Below are 19,908 nucleotides of genomic sequence, written 5' to 3' on the forward strand. Positions count from 1 at the left end.
TCAATCGGGATTCACAAGCAAACATCTCCGAAAAACACTTCATAGACAATGTAAATTACAAACAGACTTTACAAGCTCTGAACAATGGCACAATAAAGGGTAAAATGGTCCATTACAGACCAAAAATCTCTCGCACGTGTCCACATGACACAACCTTTATTTACAACCTAAAGAGGCCACCAACCCAACTAAAATGGGACTATTAAGCCTTCGACCGCCCCTCTACATGCTGTACAAGGCATGAACATGCCGTACAAGGCATGAACATGCCAACAGACACGAACATACATAAGCATTACATCAAACATCTTGTTTAGAAGTTTGTCCGTGACAGTGTGGCATCAGCTATGATGTGTCCCGGGGATAAAACATGCCTTATCAGAAAGCACGTTAGGTAATCCGAGGGACAGATTCGAGTCGGGCTGCTGCAGTCGTTCTCCCACTCGACATCGAGAATAGTTTTATTTACATAAAATAAATTTATTTAGTTTGTACTAAAAAAAAAGTTTTATATTTTGTTGAATCACTTATAAGTAGACTTTTTATTGTTGTTCATGAAATCTTATAATTCTTTTCGTCTTGAAGGAAACGAATTAGTGAACATTTGCAAACCCCACTCGACGCCTCTTCTCAAACTCCCCCCCCACCCACCTACGTTGCGTTTGCACTCGCGACGAGGTGCCCACGAGGCAATTACCGGTCAACGTTCCTTCTTTCCGCTCGATTTCCTCCGCCGCGGCGATCCTGTCCTCCGCACTTGATCTCCCCCGCCACCGATCTCTCATTCGTCGCCAGGGTTCCTCCCCACGCGGAGCCGGCCGCTCCATCCGCTGCCCCGCCGCCTTAGCCTTTTCTCTCCTTGCAATTCCAAAAAAGGTTGTTCTGAGTCTCTGTTCCCTCTCCACCCTACAGCTTCTTGCAAATTTGTTCCCATGTTTCTCATCGAGTTCTATCCTCGTTTCTAAACTTTGTGTTCCTATTGGCCTTCATGAATCTAGGGTTCGTTTGTGCTCCAATCTTTAATGGTACTGTTACCGATTTCGTTTGATTTTGCTCATACTACCTATTGGCTTTGTCGATTTCACAAGTTAGATTTGGTTTCCCTGTTCGAATACCCTGTAGGATTCCCCTTGTAATTTTGTAACGCCTTCAATCCTGTTGTTTGCTATATATCGTATGGATCTCACAAGTACTGAGTGTTTGACATTTGATAATCATGTCTCTACTAGAATCTTAGTTGCTATTTCATATTGCTCGATAATTTTTATCCTCCCGCAACTGTAACCATTAATGAATCGAGCACATGGAGCACTTGGCATCGGTCTCCTCGTTTTTTAATCATCATCTGCGTCTGATTTTGTTCTTTTAGGTAGAAGAGGACTCAACATCCTCCAAGAAAAGCTCATGGCAAATTTTCGTTCACTTCTCTTGGGGTAGGTGACATTCAATCTCACTTTTTTCTTTTCATCATTGACAATTGTATTTGTATTAATAATCAATAGTAAACTCTTTCTATGGCGTTTCATGCTTTGATTTATGACCTCTTGTAGGCATGTGAAACTCGCAAGTTTTGTTTGTCTAGAGTGATTCAGTTGGTGTTATGAGTCTTCGTTTTATGGATCTTGAAGTGGTAACATATGGTGCAAGAGAAAATACAGAAATTAAGGGATGTCAAGGTCCCTATTTGTCATATTCCGACTACATCTTGAAGGGCAAAAAGTGGAATACCTAAATGGAAGAGAATTTTGAAATCCTCTTGGGAGCCTCTTTGCATGTGATTTAAATTGAAAGCGAATATTCACTAATGATGCAATTTGGAGATGGCTTGGCATCTCCTTATTAGAAGTGGATTGGGACGAGTTGCAGTTCTTGTCGATGTTGTTTTTTTGGCTGGTCTAGTTGGTAAGTTAAATTTTGATTTATTAAGATGGTAGGAAGATAAGCTTGGTTTTTGATTTCATCTCCGACAGGTTGCCATAGGAATTGATTAAGTTTTGGCCACTGAAAAAATAAAGGGTGCATATATAGCTGGATTTAACGTTTATGAGGACGAAGTAACATGTAGTAAAATTTATGCATCATTGTTTTCTTATGATTAGAAGGTCAACTACAATGTGGTTAACATTTTGCATATTTTATGTTTGAGTGATTTTGTTGCATTTAGGAGCAGAGAATTATTCTGAATTCAGCACCAAGTTGATAAATTCCCATGTACTTGTACCACTGAAAGAGTTAGTCAATCAGCTTCGAGTTTGGTTAAATTTGGTTCTTCAAACCTGTATATAGCTTGATATTTAGATAATTAGGAGCATAGTTCATCCTTGGTGTGCAATCTGGTGTAGTCTCCATGTAGCCCAAATTTCTAGATCGAGTGGCTGTTTTTAATAAATTATGGATTGTCCATATTTGTGTGTTGACTAAAGCTCGAGGCTTTAGAATGAAAAATCAAATTTGATAATTAGGATAGTGCTAGTTGGTTCAGCACTTCTTTTGGAGATAATTTGGCAGTTGGCTGAAATTCAAGTTTAAAGAGGATATGTTTCATTATCATGCTTGAGGCAAGATTTGTTTATCTGTTGATATTGCTTAAATCCTTCAATGTTTTATTGGATTTTTTCATCATTTATTTTTCATATCACTCTTATTCTTCATAATATTAATATCTGTGTTATCATTCATGTCCTTGTTTCTTATTTTTGCTTGGTAAATGCACTTGTACAAAAGATATGGCAGCCAAAGTTATTATGTATATATGTTTGTGATAAAGGTTTTCTTTTCTTCATATGTATTTAAGCATTTTGTTCTTAACAGTACTTCTCTTGATCAATGGAGCCATTTAAATTGGTCTTCTTATGTAACTGTTTTGTCCTTAGCTTACTGACATAAATTCCTAACTATTTGTTGTTTTTTGTTTCCACTGTTTCATTTGTAGTTTGTCACGGGCACGAAGTGCTTCTCTTTTTGGTATTGGTAGTAGTAAATATCCAAGGTATGCACATTCATCCATTATACTATACTTACCTTCTTTATTAATATCAAGTGGCCTTATCTACTATATATTTTTTAAAACTTGAATAATGAAGATAATCTCTTGATAGCTATGTTACATTTTCTTTAACATAATGTTTGCTATTGAACAAACTATAGTTTTACTTGATTGTTACTTGGAAAATTTTCTTGTGAAAACCCTTTTGTGCACATTGAGAGAGCATCATATATTGCCTACTGAAATGGACAGAATAGTTTATTTATTTGTTAAGGGTTGCAGGATTGCTTGGCAGACCACAGCTATGTGGCACAAATAGTTAGTGACAGTTAGTCACTAATGTGTCTACTTTAATGAGCTTTTTCTTGAGGGTAATTTTGGTCCTTTTAAAGTTATAGGCAATAGGCATTCTATCTTTTCCTAACCAATTACCAATGATATCTGATGATTGCCTTGGGATGTGGCTTCTAAAATACCCACAAGGTTGTTCATACCTAGTCAAGTCTCTTCCAAAGATGTAGAAATGGCCCGATGTAAGATGTGAAAATGATGCCATTATTGCTTCCGTGGGTGGTATGGAGGCTCCCTATTTTCTTACTTGATTAACTTGATCAAGGAATGCCGTCTCATGTCGGTCGTCTGTATCGATTGCTGGTACATACCAGAACTTCGAAAAAAGGGCCGAAAAATAGCTTGAAATTAAAACAGACATATTTTTGGAATTTTCTCTTCTAATTTGTTGGTATATAATTCATATTTAGATAAGAATAAAGTGTATCTAAGCCATAAATGAATATAAAATTTTGGATGAAAAATTGAATGAGTGAGAATGAGATTGAGGAGGATTTAAAGGGTCAAAACAGGACTTAATGATCGATTTGATTGTTAGGACCCTGTTTGACCCGAGAGGAGACCAATATGGATGAAATTCAACTATTATCGATCGCTATCAATTGGTAATGGTCAATTTTTGACTATGTCGAGTGCTACAAGAGGTGTACCACCCGGTCTGTCCCCCTAACAATGTACCATCCGAAGTGGATTGGTTCATGAATGAGTCAGCTGAAGAACCGATACATATTGCTACCACATCAGGCAGAACGTTAAACCATGATCTTGATTATGATATGATGTTTTATGGTCATTTTAAATCTTCTTGATGCTTTAGAGTTCTATTTTTGATATATATACGTATGGGCTAGTTCTTGTATGATCTCTTTTATTGTGATGAAATTTTCTAAATGGACCTTTTGTTTTTTCACAGAAGTTCACTTAATTACAAACTTGAGAGCCTGTAAGTTTCTTGCACATGTGAGATCTTTCTTTCTTGCAATAATGATAGTTAGTTTAGCATAATATATTCATTGCTGCTAGTTTGTAGGTATTTTTATCCCTCGAAGCAAAGAAGCTGTTACCTTTATGAAATAGTTAATGAGACCATTATTGATCTGAATGGAATTGTAAGCAAATATTGCTTATAGAACTGAAGTGGAATGATTGAGGTAGATAGGGTAATATGTGATGTTGTGTTTGTTTAGTGTTCCTTAGATTAAGAAAGTTGTGTGGGTATGGTTTGCATGCAAGAATATTTGGGAGAATGAAACAAACATATCGAAAGTGTTAGTGTCATCGGGATGTGAATGTTGTAAATTGTGATATGTATATGTATAGATATGTGGTATTATAGAAAAAAAAAACTTGTTTAGCAAAAGGTGGTTGAACAAGATAAATTTGCATTTGTTAAAAATTAGGGGCGGTATTGATATAAAATATCTTGAAGGAAGTCTTAATGGTATCTTAGACATGGCCAAAGGACATGTAGATTCACTAATAAAGGGAGGTGAGTTAGTGCAAATGAGTGGTTTAAGGAGAGGTAGAGGAGATGTCTTCATTGGCAACAATAGGGAAAAGGATTTTTGTGGCTATTGAGTTTGAGCATGTTAACCACATTTAAACAAAGATCAATGGTTAGAGAAAAGCCATGTGGCTCACCCCAATTAATTGAGATCTACGCCTTGATTTTTACCATTGTGGTTAGTTCACATAATCAAGGACCACTCAAAATGGTATGAAATGGGCGGTATGTACTTGGTCCGGGCATGGATTGGTATGCGGACCACCCTCGTTTCGGGCATTTTGGTCCAACTCATGAAATAATAAAAATGAAATCTAAAACAATGATGGGCCGTCCAACTCTGTAATTAATAAAAAAACCCTAAAATATCGACTAGGGCTCACTAGCACAACCCCTTGTGTTGCAATGCTGATGCCATTGCTACTTTTCGAACGTTCTTCTCACCGCTTCCATCATCTTGTGATGCTGTTGCTGTTCTACGTCGTCACACTGCTCGATGTTGTCGTTGCTGCCATTCGCCAGTATCTATCTCCTAGGTGTACTCCCACCTCTTATTCTCCTCCTCCTCTTCTTCCTTCTCCTTGACTCCAACACTTTTTCTTCCTTCGTCTTCTTCCTCCTCCACCACTTCCTCTTCTTCCTCCTCTTCCTTCAGTGCCTCTCCTTCTTCCTTCCTCTTTCTCTTCTTCCTCCACTCCCTTCCTCTTCTTCTTCTTCTTTTTCTTGCTCTCCGAAATGCTGGTGTACTAACACACAGCACACTGGTAACTATATATACCAGTCTGGCCAGTTCATCGAAACAGGTCCGGTACTTGAAATGATAATCAAACACTGATGCGTATTGGCTTATTAGTGTTGTGTTCCTTTCTAGAGAGACATTATTTGCAATTTTCAACGATCTTAGTAGTTAGTTCATTCTTCATTGTATACTTTAAAATGTTTGGTTGTAAAGGAAAGCATTGCAATGAACATTAAAATTTTGGTACCTTCGTTTTTTTTGTTCTTAAGCTTTTTAAATACACTTATCTGTAGGAATTGTGCAGTATCATCTCCCAGTGGTGGCTCTTTATATGTTTTATCTAAAAAGGTTAGTCATGTTGTGATATATGTACAAGTTCATCATCTGATCTGGTCCCTTAATTATGTTTTCTTTTCTTTTTTTGACACAGTTGCTTGTTCAAGTTCATTTGTTCTCATCTGCAGGTACTGCTTCTTTGTTTATTGCCTTAATATCCTTCTTGATAAGTTGATATATTTGAACTTCTGAAGCTTATCATATACTAATATCTATGCGTATTATGGTTTCATATATGATCACAACCGGGCAGACATGAGATTAAATTGGGGTGTTACATATACCTTCATGAAACTTTTTTTTTCCTCGTACAAAATAGACTCTAGATCTATTTCTTGAAACTTGTTAAGGAGAGGTTAAAGAAATGCAATATTTGTTGTTCAAAGAGGCATCGCCTGAGCGCTCGCCCGAGCCCAGGCGCCGGGCGCTTCGGGCGAACGCTTGGGTTAAACCAGGCGACCGAACCAGCGTTTTAGGTCTTGTTTGGTCTCTGGTGCTTTAGTTGGTTCAATCGAACCAATTAAAGCACTGATATCAACGCGACTTCTCCAACCATAACCCTGCTCGCTATTGCCGCTGCCACTATCATCGCTTGCCACTCTCGCTGCCGCTGCCGCTGCCACTGTCGTTGCTCGCCGCTGCCACTCCCGTTGCTCGCTGCTACTGTTGCCGCTGCCATTGTCATCGCTCGCCGTTCCCGCTCTCGCTTTTCTCAATCAACACCCTTGGTCTTCCCTTACACTCTTCTCTTCTTTTTCGATAGTATACTATTAACAGTATACAGTATACTGTTAATTGTATACTTGTAACAGTATTTGTATTTATTAGATTAATAATATATTATTTTGATTTTAATACTATTAATTTTTATTTGTTTGAAATTATTCTTAGGTTTCAGGATAAATGACAAGTGTACAGAGCAATTCAATAGAGTCTCCAATGACATCAAAAAAAGATCATGCATAAAAGTATAATTATCTAAAGGATCCGAAAGATTCTAATGCAGTGACTTGCATGTTTTACGATAAGACTACCAGAGGTGGTATTTTTCGTGCAAAACAACATCTAGTAAAAAATTTCAAGAATGCAGCAGCTTGCAAAAAGTATCCACTTGAGGTAAAAGAAGAGTTGCTGAGTTATATGAATGAAAAGAAGACGCAAAAGAATGAATCTTACGGGAATTTACCAGAAGACATTTTTGAACATCTTAGGGATGAAGAAGAAGATTATTCTATGAGTATTAACCTAAGTGGGAAAAAAATATACGACAAAAAAGGAAAAGAAGTCATGAGTACTAAGAACGATAAAAAAGGATCGATGGATCTATATATGTTTCAAGGATTACAAAAGCAACAAGGGCAAGTAGGAGGCTCAAAATTTAGACAAACAAATATAAGTGATGCTTGTGATAAAGAAATAAGAGGAAGAATAATTCAGCACATTGCTCGCTTCTTTTATCAGGTTGGTCTTCCCCTTAGTACAACTCGTTTAGACAATTTTAAAAAAATGATTGAAGCTATTGGAAGATATGGTGCGTGATTAAAACCTTCAAGTTATTATGAGATACGAGTTTCATTGTTGCAAAAAGAGTTAAATTATACAAATGACTTACTAAAGGGTCATAAAGAATCATAGGCAACACATGGTTGCTCTATTATGTCAGATGTTTGGACTAACAGGAGGCGTAAGAGTATAATTAATTTTATGGTTAACTATTCTTTAGGGACTATGTTTGTGAAGTTAATAGATGCTTCATCTTTTGTAAAATCTGGAGACAAGATATATAATTTACTTGACAAGTTCGTGGAAGAAATTGGAGAACAAAATGTCGTTCAAATCATAACCGACAATGGAAGCAACTATGTATTAGCTAGTAATATTCATCTTTTGATTTTTTTAATTTTTTTAATTATTTTATCTTAAATTAAATGTGTTAAACTCTTAAGTCTTATCATTTTTGTTATCCTTTGTCTCAGGTAAATTGCTTGAAACAAAAAGATCACTTATATTAGACTCCATGTGCGGCACATTATATTGATTTAATATTGGAGGATATTTGAAAGATCTTAGACATCAAGAAAACCTTAGAAAGGATAATTTTTGTTGTTGGATTTCGTTATAATCATATTGGGGCTTTGAATATAATGAGAAAATTCACAGGGAACAAAGAATTAGTGAGATATGGTGTCACCCGATTTGCTATTTCATTCTTGACATTACAGAGCGTGCATCGTCAAAACCATAATCTGAGAAACATGTTTACCTCTGAGAAATGGGTGACAAGCAAATAGGCAAAAGAAGCAAAAGGCAAGAGGGCTACTGATATTGTCCAATGCTATCCTTTTGGAATCATGTAGTTTATATATTAAAGGTAATGGGCCCTCTTGTTCGAGTCTTTTGGTTAGTGGATAATGAAAATAAGCCTGCAATGAGATATATTTATGAGGATATGGATACAGCAAAGGAGACGATTAAAATATCTTTTAATGAAAATGAAGAAAAATATGAGAAAATTTTTACAATCGTTGACGAAAGATGAAATTGTCAACTTCATCGTCCCTTACATGCAGCAGGATATTATTTGAACCATGAATTCTTTTGTAAGATTAAATCTGTTGGGTTTGATGCAAAAGTTTTGGATGAGTTATATCAGTGCGTTGCAAGATTAGTTCCAAGCCTGGAGGTGCAAGATAAGATTATTCGTGAATTATCTTTATATAAAAATACCGAAGGTCTTTTTGGAATTCCAATGGTCGTTCGATGTAGGATAACTACGTCTTCAGATATTAATAATTTGATATAATTAATTTTATCTATAGTATGTTACTATGTTATTGCTAATAATAACATAAATTTTGCAGCTGAATGGTGGAGTCTATTTGGAAATTCTACCCTGAACTTACAGCAATTTACTATCAAAGTACTTAGTTTGACATGTAGTGCTTCGGGTTGTGAGTGAAACTGAAGTGTCTTTGAGCATGTAAGGATCACTAAATATTTTTATTTTAATTAATTTATTTGGATAGATGTATTAATATATTTTTAAATTATATGACATGATATATTCACTCAAAGAGAAGAAATCGGTTGGAACATCAACGATTACATGATCTTGTTTACATAAAGTATAATCAAGCTTTAATGGCTCGTCATGATTTGCAAAATTGAATTGATCCAATCTCATTGCAAGATATTGTTGATTATAATGAATGGTTGGTGGGAAAAATGTGTGCCAACTTGCAAGATGCCGAAGACGAGCTTATATTTGAAGATGATAGATTGACATGAGGAGATGTGGCAAGAGCTTTAGGTGCTGGAGAATTACAAACATATACAAGACATATGACAAAGAGAAAGATGAGTGCAAAAACATCAAGCTCGACTCCTGTTATTGTTGAAGACATAGAGAATGAAACATATTTTGATGAAGAGGAAGGACAAGAGGAAGAGGATGAATTCAACGAAGATGATTTGTTTGAAAATGACGATAATATTGATTATGATGAATGACTTTGATGTAAAATTTTATTGTTGTGAATTTTGAGACTTTTTGTTAATGTGACATTATGATTTTGTACCTTAGATTTTCTTAATTTAATAGCATATTTTTATTTAAAATTTTAAATAATTATATTTATTAATAATATTATATATTTTTATATTTTAGCGTCTCACTTCGCTCGGGCGAACGCCTGGGCGAGCGCCTCGGGCGTTTTTGGACCTTGGCACATAGCGATTTTTAAATCACTGCTATGTATTTATGAAAGAAATGATTACTTTATTTTTTATTAGAAGTTCAACTAAACACTATATAACTGTAACAAATTAGTTGTTAGTTGGGAGTTGAATCCAACTTTTACCAAAATATAATTTGTTTATAAGTTGGATCATAATGGGATTGTTAATCAGCCATTGGAGTTGAGGTTGGAATCTTTATGAACTTTATCATGATATAAATTTTTTTATTCTCTAGAAATTAGTTGCATCTTAACTGATTTCTATAGTTCAATTGAATCTTAGCAGACTTGTCAGCATCTTCAGGTGTTACACAACAGACTTCTTGTGGAAATTCAATGTAGACATGCTCTTACAGGATAGTGTATATGCTTATTTTACAAAATGGAACTACTCTATACTGATACTACCTTGTTGATTTTACATTTATATCCTTGTGTTAGTGTAGTTGGATGTCACATAAATATATTGTTGACATGCATTATGACTCAACACGATCCACTTATTATTTTAGATGATGCCATGATGCTGCTATCAGTACCTGTAAGTGCTGGTCAATGTATAGAACAAATTGATTTTAATCTAGAAAACAATAAAATACCAAATTGAAACATATGTCAGATAAGAATCAAAAGTAGCATCTAAAAGTTACATGTACACGGGAAGAAAATCTGACTAACATGTACACGATTTGGGTTTAGAACGTCGTTAAATAGTTTGATTCCTATCTAGTATTAGTGTCAAGAGAACTACAACAAGGCAACCTTAGTACAGGAGGACTGGCTTGGGTCAACCTATTGTGCACTGATTGCTATGCATTGGGATCACTGGGCAGCTAAGTTGGTATACAAGAACAGCAGCAGCACTGGAAATCCTCCTCAATACAAGTTGGCTACAGATATCTTTGGACATCTGGCTTTCTCGTTATAAAAAATGGGGATCTAATATGTAGAAAAAGGATCATTTTGGTATTGATGTCACGCTTGTACCAGTGATTTAAAAAGCGCTAGGCGCCAAAAGGCGCCAAGGTCCAAAAACGCCCGAGGCGCTAGGCGCTCGCCCGAGCGAAGCGAGGTGCTAAAATATAAAAATATATAATATAATTAATAAATATAATTATTTAAAATTTTAAATAAAAAATATATTATTAAATTAAGAAAATCTAAGATACAAAATCACAATGTCACATTAACAAAAAGTTTCAAAATTCAAAACAATAAAATTTTACATCAAAGTCATTCATCATAATCAATATTATCGTCATTTTCACACAAATCATCTTCATTGAATTCGTCTTCTTCCTCTTGTCCTTCGATTCCTTCATCTTCATCAAGATATGTTTCGTTCTCTATGTCTTCAACAATAGCAGGAGTCGAGCTTGATGCTTTTGCACTCATTTTTCTCTTTGACATCTGTCTTGTATATGTTTGTAATTCTCCAGCATCTGAAGCTCTTGCCACATCGCCCCATGTCAATCTATCATCTTCAAATACAAGCTCGTCTTCAGCATCTTGCAAGTTAGCACCCATTTCTCCTACTAACCACTCATTTGAATTATCGATATCTTGCAATGAGATTGAATCAAATCTATTTTTCAAATCATGATGAGTCTTCAAAGCTTGATTATACTTTATGTAAAAAGATCGTGCAATCGTTGATGTTCCAACCGATTTCTTCTCTTCGAGTGAATCTGTCATGTCATATAATTTAAAAATATATTAATACATATATCTAAATAAATAAATTAATTAAAATAAAAATATTTAGTAATACTTACATGCTCAAAGACACTCCAGTTTCGCTCACAACCCGAAGCACTACATGTCAAACTAAGTACTTTAATAGCAAATTTCTGTAAGTTCGGGGTGGAATTTCCAAATAGACTCCACCATTCAGCTGCAAAATTTATGTTATTATTAGCAATAACATAGTAACATAATATATATGAAATTAATTATATCAAATTATTAATACCTGGAGAGGTAGTTGTCCTGGATCGAACGGCAATTGGAATTCCAAAAAGACCTTCAGCATTTTTATATAAAGATAATTCATGAATAATCTTATCTTGAACATCAAGGCAGGGAACTAATCTTGCAACGCACTGATATAACCCACCCAAAACTTCTGCATCAAATCCAACAGATTTAATCTTATAAAAGAATTCAGGGTTCAAATAATATCCTGCTGCATGTAAGGGACGATGAAGTTGACAATTCCATCTTTCGTCAATGATTGTAAAAATTTTCTCATATTTTTATTCATTTTCATTAAAAGATCTTTTAATCGTCTTCTTTGCTCTATCCATAGCCTCATAAATATATCCCATTGCAGGTTTATTTTCATTATCCACCAACCGAAGGACTCGAACAAGAGGGCCCATTATCTTTAATATATAAACTACATGATTCCAAAAGGATGGCATTAAGATGATATCAGCAGCCCTCTTGCCTTTTGCTTCTTTTGCCCATTTGCTTGTCACCCATTTCTCAGAGGTAAACATATTTCTCAGAGTATGTTTTTGACGATGCACGCTCTGTAATGTCAAGAATGAAGTAGCAAATCGGGTAACACCATGTCTCACTAATTCTTTATTCCCTGTAAATTCTCTTATCATATTCAAAGCCCCAATGTGATTATAAAGAAATCCAACAACAAAAATTGCCCTTTCTAAGGTTTTCTTGATTTCTAAGATCTTTCCAATATCCTCCAACATTAAATCAATACAATGTGCTGCACATGGAGTCCAATACAAGTGTTGTCTTTTTGATTCAAGCAATTTACCCGAGACAAAGGATAACAAAAATAATAAGACTTAAGAGTTTAACACACTTAATTGAAGATAAAATAATTAACAAAATCAAAAGATGAATATTACCAGCTAAAACATAGTTGCTTCCATTGTCGGTTATGATTTGAACGATATTTTGTTCTCCAATTTCTTCCACGAAGTTGTCAAGTAAATCATATATCTTGTCTCTAGATTTTACAAAAGATGAAGCATCTATTGACTTCACAAACATAGTCCCTAAAGAACAATTAACCATAAAATTAATTATACTCCTGCGCCTCCTGTCAGTTCAAACATCTGACATAATAGAGCAACCATGTGTTGCCCATGATTCTTTATGACCTTTTAGTAAGTCATTTGTATAATTCAACTCTTTTTGCAGCAATGGAACTTGCATTTCATAATAACTTGGAGGTTTTAATCCTGCACCATATCTTCCAATAGCTTCAATCATATCCTTAAAACTGTCTAAACGAGTTGTACTAAGGGGAAGACCAGCCTGATAGAAGAAGCGAGCAATGTGCTGAATTGTTCTTCCTCTTATTTCTTTATCACAAGCATCACTTATATTTGTTTGTCTAAATTTTGAGCCTCCTGCTTGCCCTTGTTGTTTCTGGGATCCTTGAAGCATATATAGATCCATCGGTCCTTTTTTACCTTTCTTAGTACTCATAACTTCTTTTCCCTTTTTGTCGTATACTCTTTTTTCACTTGGGTTAATACTCATAGAATAATCTTTTTCTTCATCCCTGAGATGTTCAACATTGTCTTCTGGTAAATTCCCGTAAGATTCATTCTTTTGTGTCTTCTTTTCATTCATATAACTCAACAACTCTTCTTTTACCTCAGGTGGACATTTTTTGCAAGCTGCTGCATTCTTGAAATTTCCTACTAGATGTTGTTTTGCACGAAAAATACCACCTCTGGTAGTCTTATCGCAGAATATGCAAGTCACTGCATTATGATCTTTCGGATCCTTCAAATAATTATACTTCCATGCAGGATCTTTTTTTGATACCATTGGAGACTCTATTGAGTTGCTCTCTACACTTGCCATTTATGTTGAAACCTAGCAATAATTTCAAATAAATAAAAATTAATAACATTAAAATCAAAATAATATATTATTAATCTATTAATGAAAATTAATCATTTCAAAATTCAAATAAACTTAATATTAAGATTTAAGAGTATACTGAGCAGTCTGAGCTTGACGGAGAAAGGAAGCAGCGTCGGCAGCGGCGAGCGGCGGGGGGAAAGGGAAAGGGAGCGGGAGGCGCGAGCAGCGGGAGGGCTCGCGGGAGTCGCGAGCAGAGGGAAGGCTCGCGGGAGTCGCGAGCAGAGGGAAGGCTCGCGGGAGTCGCGAGCAGCGGGAGGGCTCGCGGTAGCTGGGAGGGCTCGCGGGAGGCGTGAGCAGAGGGAAGGCTCGCGGGAGGCGCGAGCAACGGGAGGGCTCGTGGGAGTTGCGAGCAGCGGGAGGGCTCGCGACTGGGCTCGCGGCAGGCGCGAGCAGCGACAACGACGAGCAGCGGCAGCGGGAGCAGGAGCGACGAGCAGCGAGATCGGGAGTGGCAGCGGTGGCGGGTTAGGGTTAGGTAAGGGTTATATCGGTTTAGTTGGTTCGATTGAACCAACTAATAACCGAACCAGGACCGAACCAGACCTAAATTCCTGGTTCGGTCACTTGGTTTACCCAGGCGCTCCCCTGAAGCGCCCAGCGCCTGGGCTCGGGCGAGCACCTAGGCGGCGCTTGTTTGAAGCGCGCCGCCTGGGACATTAGCGAGGCGCTCGGGCCTCGTCTCACCTTGCCCAAGCGCCTCTTTCAATCACTGGCTTGTACAGATCCAAACTGACACAATATGAGCCAATATCAGTTTTGGTACAATTTTGATCAGTATTAGTTACAAATTGATATTTGAATCCTTCTAGCTATTAAGTTTTAATTGGATTGGACAACAATATTTATGGTTCAAACTTATGAGCTCATAAGCACTTCCCTATTCCCTTCTCCAAGTAAATAGTGCTTCTTAAACAAAATGAGGAAGAAAAATAAGATAAGGTGAATACTTGAGTTGCTTGTGATGGTTTTCATTTTGGTTTATGATTTTCCCACAGGTACAATAGGCTGTTGGATGCCTTTGTTTGAGTTACCTTCTATCTACTGAGTCGTAATAGTTATGTCCTTGAACTATAAATTTTGAAGCTCAAGGAGCTCTCATTTTGTTTCTTAAATGGCGGCCTAACTGAATCTAGTTGACCCTGGTTTTAATCAGGGAGCTTATCTGAATGGAAATTTTATACTCCCACTTTACTTTTCATATCTCATCTCATCCCAAATGAATGACCTCTCTCCGTAAAGTATTTTTGGTTATTGCTTTAGATTTTGAAGATGCTCAAATAGTATGAATTATACAAGGAATTTGAGAGGGATGTTCAGCTGATCCATTCACCATTACCTTTTGAATTGATAGGTAAATCAATAGGACCTCATGGGGCTAATTTAAAGACTTCTTATTTAATCATTTTTATTGATGCAGGACTTCCTTCACATATGGTGCTTGGAATGCCAGCACTGTCCCCTACAATGGTGAGTAATGCATGAACAGATTTTCACTTGTTTGAATGTATACAGTCCCATGTATATTTTTTGTACTTAAGAACATGATAGGAGGATTGATAGGATTCAATCTGATTCTCTCAGAATCAAGGTAACATTGCAAGGTGGAGGAAAAACGAAGGTGATAAGGTTAGAGATGCCATCTTTACAAAATTATTAAGGAGCCTATCATATTATGATAATTGTTGGTTTGTCCTGCCACTGCTCTGACAGATTCATTCTAATAACTTATATCTTTTATTCAGATTGAAGTAGGTGATGTTTTATGTGAAATAGAGACAGATAAAGCAACTCTTGAATTTGAAAGCCTTGAGGAGGGGTAATATCCCAGTTTATTGTCAAGCAAATGATGTTATAATTTTTATATGCTGTTTTTCACAATTGCACTTAAAGTTCTTTTTATTACAAAAAAAAAGCAGAAAGTTCTATTTGTATGCAGTGTTAGTACTTAGTAGCTTGATATGCATGTAGGTTAAGACTTCCAGAAATACTACAATAGTTGGATTGAGAGTTTTGAACTAGTTTAAGTTTTTTCTTCTTGGGCACAAATTACTAGCATCCAGCAAGTTTGTGCTATTTCTTTTGCAATACCTATCTGTGAAAAGCTAAGTTAATAAGCAATTCTCTGATACTATATGAGAGGACAGCTGACTGAGGACTAGATATGAGATGAATATCTCTATAACTTGGTTCAATTATATCTGGATGTTTAAACAAACGACATTTATTTGTTGAGATAATTAATTGAAATGCATATAGAGTAGAAAGAAATATAGGATGATGTTGTAGAAAGAAAAAAGTTTTACATAAAAGTATTAAAAAGTATAGAGAAATATTAGTGGTTATAAACTTGCTAATGTACAATGACTAAGAAAAGGACTCTGTCAGAGTTGCAGAAATATAGCACCATGTTATAGAAAGAAAAGGGTTATTTAGTGGTTATTTAAAAGTATTAAAAGATATATACATTGGATCAGTCTCTAATGGATAAAAAGAGTGTTTAGGACTAGTAATGAACAAAGTTATTAAGCTTATTTGCGTTAAGTTTTCATGGTTCATGTTGTTCTTTGATGATATACCCTAATTGACGATGGCCTTGTTGCATCTAGGTTTAAGTTTATGGGAACAAACCTAAGAATACTAAAGTTTTAGTTAAACAAGGTTAGGAATGAATGTCCAATGCAACTTTACGAATGTTATGGAAAGAACCAATGGTATTTTAAAAATAGATGGATTAGAAATTCCCTGAAATAGAAAATTTAAATATATTTGATCTATCATTCAAGAGGGGGAATCAGTGAAGATATTGTTCATAGAGTTAGAGCATGATAGCTAAAATAGAGAGGGGCATTAAGAGTCTTTTGTGATCATATTTGGATTAAAGAAATGTATAGTTTTAAAGTTAGTTTTGTTTTTTGGGTCAGAATGTTGACAGCTAAAAAATAACATCCACCTACTATGAGTTAATGGCACCGAGATGAAAATGTTCAGGTGGATGTGTGAGATTACAATAAAATCATAGTATTAGAGATAATGTAATAACGCGTGGCACCTTGATGCTTGGTCATAAAAAAATATCATTGTCTAAGCACTATGTCCTTTGACTAGTGATTTTCATTCCTGCAAGCAAAATTCAGGTCTTGCCTGGTGGAAAAATTGGCATTTTCCCTTGTAGAAATTCTTCTATTTGCAATGATATTGAGTCTTATGTTTGTTTTCTTGTTTACCTTGATACTAGTATGGTTCTATTCTCCAAGTTTTCTTCCCTGTTTGGTAACGTGACGTGGCATTCCTCTGTGCCTTCTTTCCAGCTAAGTAGTCTGTCAAAATAACATGTCATTGCTATATGTGTTCATCTGTTTGTTGGTATGAATGTGGCATTCCTCTATGTGGTTGTCTTCTTTTGACTTGAACCTAGCTAGAATTGTCTGCAATTGATGGAGCTCTGACCCCGATAAATCCTTTTTCTCAAAATTGTTTAAGCCTGACCATAAGCCACAGCCCAATATTTGTTTACACCATTAACCAACATAGGACAAGAGAAGGAAGGGTTCCGTGTGATTCCGGTCGAGGACAACATAGGGCATGCTAGCCATGCATCTCTTTGAGATAGTTTTTGATAGAGTTGCTTTGAGACTTCAAATTTCAACTTTACATTACTGTGCTTGTATCTGTTGCTTAAAATATATATGTTTTTTAAAGTGTGTACGTGCAATTTTGCTGATGATAGTAGTGACCAAAGAAATTGATGCGAAGTCAATGAGCATACTTGCAGAACTTCTATCTATGCAGTTTTTATGTTGCATTATGCTCTGTAGGTTTTTGGCCAAGATATTAGCACCTGAAGGTTCAAAGGATGTGCTTGTGGGACAACCTATTGCAATTACGGTATGATGTTTCACACAAATAAACCAATTTAACATTTAGTGTTGGCTATGTGTAATTTTGTTGGCCATGGGGTTATCTATTTTATTCTATGAATTTTTAAGAATATTTTTATTAGATGACAGTTATCCTTTTCTTGATCCCATGCTTGCTACTTGCTCAACATTGTCTAAAGAAGGTTTAGTTGATGAGTCTTCTAACATTGTTATTCTCAAGGTTGAAAATCCAGATGATGTTAAAAGCATACCAGCTGATATATGCAAAGGATTCGAGGCCAAAGGGGAAGAATCGACTAAGGAATGGACTGACACTGCAGAACACAAAGTGAGCATTCCAAAGGCAAATTTCAGCAGAATCAGCCCATCAGCAAAGTTGCTAATTGCACAGCATGGTTTAGAACCATCTTCACTATGGGCATCAGGTCCTCGTGGAACTCTTTTGAAGGGGGATGTACTTGCAGCAATTAAGTCTGGAGTGCAGTCTACAGGAGCTCACAAATCAGATCAAGAGCTGGTAGCTGCATCAACAAGTACCTTGAAGCCAACTGTTCATCAGTTGTCTCAGTCTGCAGTCCCTTTACATGATACAGACACTCATGAAGATTTTCTAAACAGTCAAATTCGTAAGGTACGTGTTGTGTTTGTTTAGAGGAACATACCTTTTCCTAGTAAATGCTACTTTGGAGTGTGAAATTCTGGTAATTGATTTTCTTAAAGAACTTGCAGAAGAATTGTTTTTATACTGATCTGATATATTTTGGCATTATAGAAGTAAATATTATATTTAGTATTTCATATAAGGTTCTTTCACCTGCACACTATATTTTAAATACCAGACTGTAGTGGATACCAGCCAGCGCCTGGACCACCATGGGTTCGTTAGATAGACCAGTATAGCACACCACTCCAGTCCATATCATTGAGAAAAAATTAAAAATGGGAAAAGAATATAAAATACTTCGAACTTTTCTTCTTCCTCTTCTTTGGTGAAGGACTCCACTTTTATCTTCTCCATATAGGAGCAAAGTTGCACATGAGCATGACACCATGGGTTTTGAGGTTTTGAACCCTAAAGTTGGAATTTTTAGATTGGTCCAGCCTGGGCCTACTAAATAAACCGGGTTAGCTGGCTTACTTTGTAAGGCTGAGGTGCAAATTGCCCCTATATACCAGTGGTATAGTTGAATGTTTGGTCAAAACTGGGTACCATAATCAGTAAATTAAAGAACTGTTATCAAAATATGGGCTGTAAGGTACATTTAACCGAGGTTCTCAATTGTGGTCCATACTTGTGTACCGAGCCCTGCGCGGTACGGTACGTACCGAGGCGTACCGATCGTATTATCACGGACTTAGCTAGTTTTGCCTAAGTCGTGCGACACCCTTGCGTGTCCGTCCGCAAAGGTCAGCCTCCCTGAAACCTCCCATGGTCCCTTAGGACCTACAAAAGAGAAAACGGGTTAGAGAAAGCGCCTCACTTGGGATTCACAAGCAAACATTCCAGGAAACACTTCATAGACAATGCAAATTACAAACAGACTTTACAAGCTCTGAACTGTTGTACAACAAAGGGTCAAAATGGTCCACTACAGACCGAATATCTCTCACAAGTGTCCACATGACATAACATTTATTTATAAGCCTACGAAGGCCACCAAACCCAACTAAAATGGGATTGTTAAGCCTTCGACCGTTTCTCTATATGCTGTGCAAAGCATGAACAAACAGAAAGACACGGACATACATAAGTATTACATCAAACATCATGTTTAGAACTTTGTCCGTGACATTCTCCCCCACTTATTCCTTTGACGTCCTCGTCGAAGCCTTTGCCGATACTACAACTCCTTACCTTTGCCGAATCTTCAATCTTCTGCTCCAGTTGCAATGCGCCTCTTGGCTCCCAGTTGCTCTCCGCTGTTTTTGAGTAGTTGAACCTTTGATCCGCCATGCTGCTTCAACTCGCTAATGACTCTGACTCTAGTGTGGGGTTGGCTGAGTTGTGTTGATCCCTGTTGGTTCCTGCAGATTCTTTAGATGAAGGAAAAGACCATCCTTACTATGCGCCAGTCTCTCAAATGCCTCATGCTGCTTGAACTGGGTGGATCTTGTTGGAGCTTTAACGAGCATCGCCTCGTAAACTTCTGAAGTTTTGGGTCCTTCCTCCACAAAATTTGTCCATTGACTCTTCTTTCAATTAGTTGTCACTTCCAATTAGATTCACATCACTTCCGCTTTCGATTGGCATTCTGTTGGGAAATGAAACGGATAATCTACTCTCAGTAGTACTAATCACCATTGGTGAGGATTTGATAACTATTGTCTTCTAATATTTTCGAAGGGTCTTTGAATCTGTGCAGGGCTCCTCTACTGGATAGATAAGAGAATTGGAGTACTCAGTTTCGCCCATTCTCTTAAGAGTTGAGAAGGCAATGGTTACTTGACTTTGCCGGCCTCCTCAAGGG

The 19,908-nt window shown here is 36.6% G+C and overlaps 1 protein-coding gene across 3 annotated transcripts in view; it reads left to right on the forward strand.

The window, feature by feature from the left end:
• Positions 1 to 596: 596 nt before the first annotated feature.
• Positions 597 to 19,908, forward strand: part of LOC135587659 (dihydrolipoyllysine-residue acetyltransferase component 1 of pyruvate dehydrogenase complex, mitochondrial-like) — a 35,094-nt gene continuing 15,782 nt past the window's right edge. Inside the window, exons 1-11 of one of the 3 annotated variants that reach the window (XM_065079293.1) lie at positions 597 to 876; positions 1,370 to 1,433; positions 2,933 to 2,989; positions 4,251 to 4,280; positions 5,874 to 5,928; positions 6,011 to 6,044; positions 14,980 to 15,029; positions 15,144 to 15,188; positions 15,305 to 15,378; positions 17,378 to 17,447; positions 17,661 to 18,071. In XM_065079293.1, the coding sequence (XP_064935365.1) occupies positions 1,405 to 1,433; positions 2,933 to 2,989; positions 4,251 to 4,280; positions 5,874 to 5,928; positions 6,011 to 6,044; positions 14,980 to 15,029; positions 15,144 to 15,188; positions 15,305 to 15,378; positions 17,378 to 17,447; positions 17,661 to 18,071 (855 nt within the window). In that variant the 5' untranslated portion in view covers positions 597 to 876; positions 1,370 to 1,404. Of the gene's footprint in view, positions 877 to 1,369; positions 1,434 to 1,550; positions 1,903 to 2,932; positions 2,990 to 4,250; positions 4,281 to 5,873; positions 5,929 to 6,010; positions 6,045 to 14,979; positions 15,030 to 15,143; positions 15,189 to 15,304; positions 15,379 to 17,377; positions 17,448 to 17,660; positions 18,072 to 19,908 lie in introns of those variants that run through there. The other 2 variants (XM_065079294.1, XM_065079295.1) reach the window with 2 other exon arrangements.

The sequence above is a fragment of the Musa acuminata genome, chromosome BXJ1-8 (genome assembly GCF_036884655.1).
Source record: "Musa acuminata AAA Group cultivar baxijiao chromosome BXJ1-8, Cavendish_Baxijiao_AAA, whole genome shotgun sequence".
Lineage (NCBI taxonomy): Eukaryota > Viridiplantae > Streptophyta > Magnoliopsida > Zingiberales > Musaceae > Musa > Musa acuminata.